The following is a 9,867-nucleotide window of genomic DNA, read 5'->3' as shown; positions in this document are numbered from 1 at the left end:
GGGGGATGGCAGCTGCCCCGCGCTGGCAATCGGACCCCACTTCGGGGCTGATCGAACTTTCCGCAATGTTGGAGCTCCCGAATAGGCCTCTCCCGAGACTATGAGCTAGCAATGGTAGGCTGCGGTTGGAGCGATCCCAGGTAAGGGATCGACGACTCTGATATTAAGAGAAAATAGATACATGAAGTTTCGAGATGAGACCCTTCTTCAAACTGGTTCTCACCTCCACAGATGCTGCCCAACCCAGCGAGTGGTTTAAACTGTTTTATTTTCACTTAAGATTTCAGCATCTGCAACCTCTTGGGGAGAGCTGTTTTCACGATCAGGTCAAAGAGCGTTCAAAGTGACCCAATATATATATTGTGCAACATTTTCCATTTATTTTTAAGATTCTTATCAATATTTTGCTTTGTGTAGAGGTTGGCAACATGAAAATGCACACATTTTATATAGTAGTGCATCTGGCAATTTTTTGTTCAAGCCTTTCGGAATGTTTGTTACGGTTTTGCTTTTCTAAAAAAGAGGTAAATGGATAGGGAATGTTTAGAGGGGCATGTGTCAAGCATGGGCAGGTAGGACCAGCTTAGTTGGGCTGAAGGGCCTGCTTCTGTAGTGTAGGAAGAGGACTCTTGACTTCTTGTTGCATTACACCAAATTGGAAATCATTACAAAAGTGCCTCACCTGGAAGTTAAGAGTGGATGCCTGGATGACAGAAGAGATCCGAGGGAAGATGTTGCACCTCCTGGTATTGCACAATAAAGTGCCACAAGAACAAGAATGGGTGAATGGTTTCCAACGGCTGAGACCACCAGTACATTTTATTTACTCTTGCCTTATTTTTTTATTCTCTCCTCCACCAGCTCTGTAATTGAAAACATTTTATCTTTCACTTTTCCTCATTCTGATCTTCTTTCGTGTCCATCTTCCATGTTTCAAACGTTGACATCACTGTCATCGTCCATCCTGAAAAGGACGCAAGCTTCCGGCGACAATCAGCAGGAGCCATTGCTTGTTGCAATAGATGATGGTCATTGATGTGCCTTTCCCTCTAAGGATCACAAACTTATCTTAATCGAATGGGCGGTGGTGAGAGTTAAACACTGAATTCCTGGTCGTGCATATCACTAAAAATCTGAACTGAACCTAGCACATTGATGCAATCACAAAGAAAGCCCATCAACACTTCTACTTCCTTCGAAGACGTTGTCAAATACTCTATTGAACCTCTGCAGGTGCACAGTAGAGTCCATAACAACTGGTTGTATCGTGGCCTCGTTTAGCAAATCCAATGCCCAGGAACAAAGATTGCAAAAAGTGATGAACACTGCCCAGTCCATCACAGGTACTGGCCTCTTATCTATCAAGGGATCTAGTTTAAATATGATGAGAGGGAACCTCATTGAAACATACCAAATATCAAAAGGCACTAGATGGGAGTGTCTAGGACCAGAGGTCATAGCCTCAAAATAAAACATTCCTTTAGTAATGAGGATGAAATTCTAGAGTCAAATGGTGATGGCACAGTGAATTCGAGTTTCACTACCTTAATTCGTACACATGAGAATAAACAGACCTTTGAACCTTTAGTGTATCCGTAAAATTAATTGCCACAGAAGGCTGGGAAGGCCAAGTCAATTAATATTTTTCTTGACTAGTAGAGATGTCAGGGGTTATGGGGAGAAGGCAGGAAAATGGGGTTGAGAAGAGAAGATAGATCAGCCATAATTGAATGGCAGAATAGACTTGATGGGCCAAATGGCCCGATTCTGCTCCCATTACTTATGAACTCAAAAAGACAGCCAACATCATGAGACCCACAATACCCTGGCCACATTCTCATTTCACTCCTGCCATGAGGAAGGTGGTATTAGAGCCCAAAACATTCAAGTTCAGGAGCAGCTTCTTCCCAACATGTTCTGAACTACATGGACTCTGGGACATTGTTGTTGTACTATTTTTGTTGTTTAACATAGTGTTTACAGAGTACTGTTTTTTATATATCTATTGTACTGCAACCAGTGAGAATTTTATTGTATTGTTTCAGGACATATGACAATAAAGCACTTGACTCTTGTTCACATTACTTATTTCACTATAGATGTTGCTGGAACTCCCGAGTATTTTAATCTAATTTCCAGCATCTGGATTTTTGTTTTGCTTTTAGGCTAACCAGACATGATTTGCCTCCGACAAATCCTTACTGACTGTCCTTTATTAGTGATTCATGGTATCGCAAAATTTGGCGATGTAATATGCACCCACTTGCCATGGCTTGCTGGAGGTTCCCGACAGTACGCCATCACTCTTGCACCTGCAGTACACAGTAGAAGCACTGTGCACATCTCCAAAATGGCACTGCGGTTACTGATCCAGGTTACTCCTCCAGCATCTCTGAAACCTGTGACATCTAGCACCAAGCACAAAGACAGCAGACACATGGGAACTGACATGGTCACCTTCTCAATGAAGATTTGACTGATAATGAGCTTTGGCCTAGCCAGTGGCAACTGCATCTTGAAAAATGTTAATTGCCAAATTATTGACTTTTTCCACCAACCTCATTCATTCCTCTGTAAACTTGTCATCAGGCAAAACTCTACTGCCCATTTCCCACCATTCATTCAATATCCTTGTTTGTTGATCTAATAAAGTCATTCAGCTATTCTGCAGAGATTATTATAATCTCATGGGTGTTATTAAAGAGAAACAGAGGCAGGTAGGCGAGACTAGTGTCGATGTGGCATGTTAGTCAGTGTGGGAACGTAGGGCCTGTTACAACACTATATGGCTATATTAAGAACAGAGGGCCAGAGTACAAGGCAGACACAAGTTACACTAATCAGACTATGAGAGCACCCACATTCCATTTGAGATATGTTTTTAACCAGATATCAAAATATTTTCTACTTAAGAACTGATCAACTTTAAACTTCATATGGCCGACTTCCAATAATAAGCAAATATCAGACATAATTAGAAACAGTATCTGAAGTTTAAGGCATATCTGTTAAATAGAATTACATAGAAATCACCAAAATGAAATGAGCTGTTCATCCCAATCTTTATTCTCAAACATTATTTATCTTTGCAATACATTTAACCACCCAGCTATCTTAATGTTAATGTTAAACTTAATCTTAATGTTAAACATTGACATCATTTCTGTAACGTTAACATGATCCCCGCTTCAATCACTCTGGTAAAATCTTTTGTGGGCTACAATTCATTCACTTCACCCGCAGCAGTCACCTCCACGTGAACACAATACAGCACATGCGCCTACCACTTCTTCCCATTTCAAGAAATTACCCTCCAACTGTTCAGTTTTAAAACACATTCCCATCCTACACTTAATTACAAACCTCTTGAAACCTTTCCAAATCTACATTTATTATCCTGTCAAAATTATTTCCTCAAAAATTGTAGGGTTGCTTTGTTTTAATCAGCATCTTGCTTCATCAGCATCTTGCTACCTTCAAATATTCACATCCTGTGGCTATTGGACATCATCCTCTTTAATCCTAGCACTTAATCTTGACTGGCCCAAACCATGCCGCTCTTAAAATGTAACAGAAAATTCTTCACTTGCCTCAACTCAATCAAGCACCAAGCCTCCTGCTTAATTCACACCCCCATCCTTCACCTTAAACAACCACTCCTAACATTTGAGCACCATGTACAGCATTCCAGTTTCAGTACCACCAACAAATCCCATGCTTAAAGCCAGCAGACAAAGGGAACCATCACCCTTGCAGGTCATCATTCTCAACATTGCTATGCCATGGAATCAAGCCCCAACACATTTTTATAATGCTTCTGCCACGAGAATGCAGTTCAAAACAATGCCTCACATCTTCCCTCGAGGTAATGAGTAATAATCAGTAAATGATGTATTTACTGATGTACATTCATGAAAGAACAAACCCTCTCCCCCAAAAAAAGATCTAAAACAGGTTCATAATACCTCCAATTACCTTTGTTCAAGACAAATTAAATCACAAAAGGATGGTCATGTGGAAGAGGGGAGGAGAGAAGAGGGGGGGTGCAAACATAAGAAACCAAATGCTACCACCAGGCAAGACAGAAATGTTGGACTTAATCGAGTTCAGCAAGTCTGTCTCTTAAGTCCAGACATGTACATTGTAAACAGCAAATGCTGTTAATACTCAGTTGCTTCTGATGAAGGGAACCATCATCCTAGCAAGTACCGAATTGTGACTGGTAAATTATTAAAAACAGAACATACTTTTGCAGCACTTAGCTTAGTTTCACTTTTCAGGGTACAATGTGCCTAGAAGTTTATTATGCTTTATCAGAAGGGTGCAAGAGATTAGAGAAACTATTGATATCAATAATCAGCAGTTACACAATTGTTTTTCCAGGATAGTAACAGTGCTGCAATTATTGCCCAAAATTACAAATTTCTGTTTATGTGGAGTGGGTAATAGGGAAAAGGAAAGGCAAGACAATTCCTGCAAGGCAGAGATTGTGGAAGTGGGCGTTAGCAAGGATTGATAAGTAAACCAGAGCAAACAGGGAATAATCTCCTTGGAATGTCATAAAAGAATGCTTGTGTAATGATGTTGATAACACTGAGGGCTGAAGAGTGGACCCCATTCTGAAAGGCAAGAAGTTGGAAACAGCTGCATTTGCTTTGTCTAGTTTATATCTATGTTGTGAATTATCTAAATTAAGATTTGATTGGAATCGCACTGGTAATCCTCTTGCACTCCATCCACAAATGTTCTACATTCACACCCAGTAACAACATGTAATATGAGAGTTTGAATGATTGCACACTCCTGTTAAGAGACTGGGATCCGGATAGGAGCCCACCTGGTTAATTGCAAAAACCCAGCCTACTGACTTCAATACAAGTAAATCTTACTGAAAGAAAAATTAAGACTTTCCATAAATATAAATGCCATAAATGTTTTAATTTTCTTTAGAACTTCCATTTATATAATTTCTCATCTCCACATAGGTCAAAAGGATTTAGCCAATGAAACACTAATTTAGGAAACATGGTAGCCAATTTATACACAGCAAGTTCCCACTAACAGTGATAGACAATTAATTGAAGTAAAAGTTCCCCAATTTCCACAGCGTCACTCATTAATACCTTGTCCAACAGTGCAGCAACCCTTGAATCACTTATGATTTGTTGTTAGGCACTTGAACTCATCTGGCTTAAAGATTGAACGTAGACAGTATTGCCAACTAAAAGAAAATCTACTGCCCCGGAGTTGAAAGCACCCCATTAAAATTAAACTCAAATTTCATACTTGGAAACTCGAGAATAACGCAAGCTTAAAGTGAAAAGAAAATTGCAACACATGCTGAGAACAGTAAAAGCAGGACTAGTAAACTAATCCAAAATATTAAACGTAGGGGTGAGTTTTGAGGAAGGAAACAAAACAGAAATGAACAGCAGTAGAATAAGTGTTACATCAAAATAAATTGTATAGATATTAGCAGCACATTTAAATGGTTCACAAGCTAAATGGGAAAACTAGATAGAACAGCTGGACAATGTAGATATGAAAGTTGGGCAAAGCTGACTATTAAGTAGGTCACTGAAATTATATCAAAGTTTATTGTTTACATACCACCAATACAATGTATTGCATCTTTATCTTCCACAATGTTAATGACAGTCAAACTCACTTCCATGGTGCTACAAACAACACTAGCCTCCAGCCTGTAAACTGATGAGTATGACCTTCAATTTTGTGTAATCCACTGCTGCATAAACTTGCTGTGCATACCATACACACTGGCATAGTGTTTCGTGTTCAAAATGTAGACTGAATTGGAACACTCCAACTGAAAGCACTGAGTTTAATATTCCAAGCACTGAATAAATATCAGACCAGGCAACAAGCTGTTACCGTCTGAAAAGAAGAGTAATAAACAAGTATATAGCTAGCATGGCACAAGATGATTTTTGACACAGCAATGCAATGAAGAACCCAAATATGAGGTAAACATTCTTTTAATTTATACCATTATGATGTCCATTTTTTGTTTAAAGTGAATCTTATTGCAAGAGTACAATACAATACACCACCATATCTAATCTGGCAATGTTAACTTCACTAATTAGTTCAAAAAGCCACCCAATGGCGTGTGTTGGTCAGATTTTCAATGATGTGTAGTTGAAATTTACAATTTATCCAAGAAGTTGTCCAGAGCTGGGATGCCTTCTTTCAAACCTTTGCGCTTACGTGTTTCAGCCACAACCTGGAATGGGCGGGTGGTGGCATCAAATGGATCACCAGGTAGGACTTGCCAGTGGTCAAAGACACATTGTGGAAATGCCTGCCCCCCTGTGTTGGATCTCAGGTCAGCGGTGAAACCTGTGCAGGAAATAAGCACAAGTTAATTTGTTTTAGACACTCAGCATTCAAAATTAAATGCATCGTTAAAGCAGAAACCAGTACCGCCATACTCAGTTTAATTTCTTTTATCAGATCCAGTGCAGCATATTATACAATTATCCATTTGTCATTATTAGCAAACAGCTCCCCAAAATTGAGCAAACCTCAACAAGTGACACAGAAGGGGCCCCAGAGGACAGTGATGCAGCTAGGAACAATGACAAATGACCATGGAAAAAGAAAAATGTTCAAGTAGATCACAAAATGTGAGGCTCCCACAGGCATCCCATTATCGATTTTACAATGCCTTCAGGTCGACAAAAAAACTTACCAAATGATTCATTTACAGGAAGGTAGGCCTTAACAACAAACATGGGTGTGCCAGCAACATGGGATTCTTCAAACACGTGACCACGTTTCCTGTTCAGTACACCATAGATACCACCGACCACCTGCTCAGGACACTGCAAAGAAAAGAATCAATACACTTAGAATTTCACTATACTGTACAATATTGAAAATACAAATGGAGATAATCTCAACAGCTAGACGAGGAACATGCAGTTTTCATGTAGGACGAGGGAGATGATGATATCAACAGTCTAGATGATATTAACAAATTTAACACTGTAATAGGCATAATTTCCTATTGAGTATCAAGCCCACCGTTGCAATTCCCAGGGAATCATGAATATTAAAAAAAGTTATCTCCAAGTCACAATGATCTCCAATTGCACCGCACTTGATTCATCATCCTCAACACAAGATTGTCAAACCTACCTGAATCTCAACCAGATAGACAGGCTCCATGAGTCTTGGCTGGGCAGTCAGTACACAGGCATACAGACACCTCCTGGCAGTGGGGATGATCTGACCACCACCACGGTGGATAGCATCAGCATGTAGGGTCACATCGTGAATGTCAAATCGTACTCCTCGCATGTTTTCATCACAAAGTGCACCCTAAGAATGGAAAACGTTACACTTTAGCTTGCTTGCACAAAACAAAAGCACAACTAGTTAAATAGGGTTAGAACTCATACCCTTACATTTTATTAAAACCCATGAAGTTCAAAACATGCCATTCACATAACTCCCACCATTCATTTCCCCCCTCATCCCAAAGAAGAGCAAAGTTCTGCTTGCCCAATATAAAGAAATTTACAACTTTGCACATACAAGTCTGAAATAAGCTCACCTCTTTGGTTGCCCACTGAAATCCAGCAACAACGCTGTCCTTTATTTCATTTAGATACTGGACTCCCTTAGTCACATCAACCAGCATATTTGGACCAGTGCCATCAGGTCCAAAACACCAGATCTTACGAGCCTCGGTGACATCCCATTCAAATTTCTCAACAAGATACCTGGCTCGCTGTTTGAGCTCTTGGCGGGAAGCTACATCACCCTTATCTATGTCTTCTGGTAGGCCCTCAGATAATGGCCGTGCCTTCATATACAGTCGATTGTGCTTGTTGGGAGACTTTGATAAACACATCACGTGGGACTCCTCAGTAACTGTCTCACGGTAAGAAACAACGGGATCAGATTTCTATTGGAAAATGAAAGTATATTTTACAGGGAGGCCAGAATAAGCAAATCAGGATCACCTGCTACAACTTTAACCCACATGTCTTACCTTAATGGGAATGCAAGCATGGTCTTCTTCAAGATCTTTTAGGCAGATTTCTAAATGAAGTTCACCAGCGCCAGCAATGATGTGTTCACCAGATTCTTCAATGATACACTGAAGAGACAGGGAAAGGCTTAGTATATTGAAATTATTTCTGAACAAAAACTAAATCATGCAAAGGACCTACCTGCACCATTGGATCAGACTTGGCAAGACGTTTCAAACCTTCAACCAATTTGGGCAGATCAGCTGGGTTCTTGGCTTCAACAGCAACACGCACAACAGGACTGACGCTGAATTTCATCACTCTCAAGTTGTGAGCTTGGTCGTAAGTGGTAATGGTACCAGTCTTCACTAGGTATTGATCAACACCAACAAGCCCAACAATGTTTCCACAAGGCACATCCTCAATAGGTTCCACATAACGACCCATCATCAGTATGGTTCTTTCAGAAATATGAAATAAAATTATTATACACTGGAATAGCTACATTTCCAGACTCAAATGTGTCTGTTACCCTAGTTAAACCCAACCTCTTACAGCAAGTTTTAAAGAGTCTTATCTAATGATAGGTTGCCTTTAACATCAGCAATTAATATAAGCCAGCTTTAGAAGCAAAAAAATAGTGAACCATAGTTTCATCACAAACAGGAGACCTGAAATGACCAACCTTTGGATTGGCTTCAAGTAAAGGTCTTCCTTCTTGCCTGGAGTGTAGTTAGGTCCCATGATTCTGACCTTCAGACCAGTAGAGACAACACCAGAGAAGACACGACCAAAGGCATAGAATCTACCCTTGTCAGTTGTGGGCACCATCTTGGAGATGTACATCATCAGGGGGGCCTTTGCATCACAGTTCTTGATACCTTCAAAGAGAAAGTTCAATTCCTCCATCATCTAAACAATCAAAATTGCCAACTTCAAACTTTCCTCCTTGACACCCACTGCAGAGAGCTTTTCCAAATATAGAACTGAATGATGACACCAGGTTATCTTTTACATACAAATTCACAGGTAAACCCCCCCCCCACCAACCAAGATAGATACCCAATAGACTAGGCTTCAACTCCTGGAAACCCATGGTCCTGGTGTAATTTGGATTCTTAGCATAAAGAGTTTCAGAATTGGACAGCACACCACTTAAAATATTAATTAGTTCCCATATGACCATAAAACCACTCATAGACAATTTACATATGACCACTTGGTAATGGACAACACCGGGACAGCTTTGGCAACTATATTTGTCTTACCCATGGCAGCCTCATCATCAGGAGGTCCCTCATACAGAAGGTCGCAACGATATCTCTGTGCAGTGACAGGTGATGGAAGGTGAATGGTGATCATCTGTAGGAGAGCCTCTCCTGCGGGCAACCAGCGACGCATCACAGCCTGCACAAGATAACACTTTAAAATCCAGCAGGCAATAAACATGTTCCAATTTTTTAAGAAGATGAAACCGATTTCATCACTAAACTAAACCCAAAGATAGGAAGACACCACCCAAAGTTAATAACTTTTGCTATGGGCACAAATTATAAGATCACACTCAAATTGAAACTAAATAAGAGTTCCATAAACTTCAGTCTGCCATCAAAAATCCCTTCACAGGAAGAGCTACTTGCCTTTAATAGAGGTTTCCCCTCTTTGGTCTTATCTTCAGTGTCCAGCTTAATGTCAAGCTTCTGAATCAATTTTTCAGTTTCTTCCTTCTTGAAATTCATAATTGCATCGAAGACCTAGAAGAAAACACCCATTGTTACTTGAAATTGGTATTATGCTCTTAAAAAGAACCAGTGCAGTGTCAGCTTCAATACTTATAGATTCAATCTGCTTTATTGTGTCGGCTACA

At 40.1% G+C, this 9,867-nt stretch overlaps 1 protein-coding gene across 2 annotated transcripts in view; it reads right to left on the bottom strand.

Moving 5' to 3' along the window:
- Positions 1-5,980: 5,980 nt before the first annotated feature.
- The window catches only part of LOC129711242 (elongation factor 2), a 523,480-nt gene continuing 519,593 nt past the window's right edge, over positions 5,981-9,867 (bottom strand). For both annotated transcript variants that reach the window (XM_055658760.1, XM_055658759.1), the window contains exons 8-16: positions 9,641-9,754; positions 9,269-9,407; positions 8,686-8,881; positions 8,202-8,460; positions 8,021-8,128; positions 7,580-7,933; positions 7,162-7,344; positions 6,713-6,845; positions 5,981-6,360 (exon numbers count right to left, since the gene is read on the bottom strand). In XM_055658760.1, the coding sequence (XP_055514735.1) occupies positions 6,167-6,360; positions 6,713-6,845; positions 7,162-7,344; positions 7,580-7,933; positions 8,021-8,128; positions 8,202-8,460; positions 8,686-8,881; positions 9,269-9,407; positions 9,641-9,754 (1,680 nt within the window). In that variant the 3' untranslated portion in view covers positions 5,981-6,166. The remainder of the gene's footprint in view (positions 6,361-6,712; positions 6,846-7,161; positions 7,345-7,579; positions 7,934-8,020; positions 8,129-8,201; positions 8,461-8,685; positions 8,882-9,268; positions 9,408-9,640; positions 9,755-9,867) is intronic.

Source organism: Leucoraja erinacea, chromosome 29 (genome assembly GCF_028641065.1).
Source record: "Leucoraja erinacea ecotype New England chromosome 29, Leri_hhj_1, whole genome shotgun sequence".
NCBI classification, from domain to species: Eukaryota; Metazoa; Chordata; class Chondrichthyes; order Rajiformes; family Rajidae; genus Leucoraja; species Leucoraja erinaceus.
This window is presented reverse-complemented; position numbering and strand designations above follow the sequence as displayed.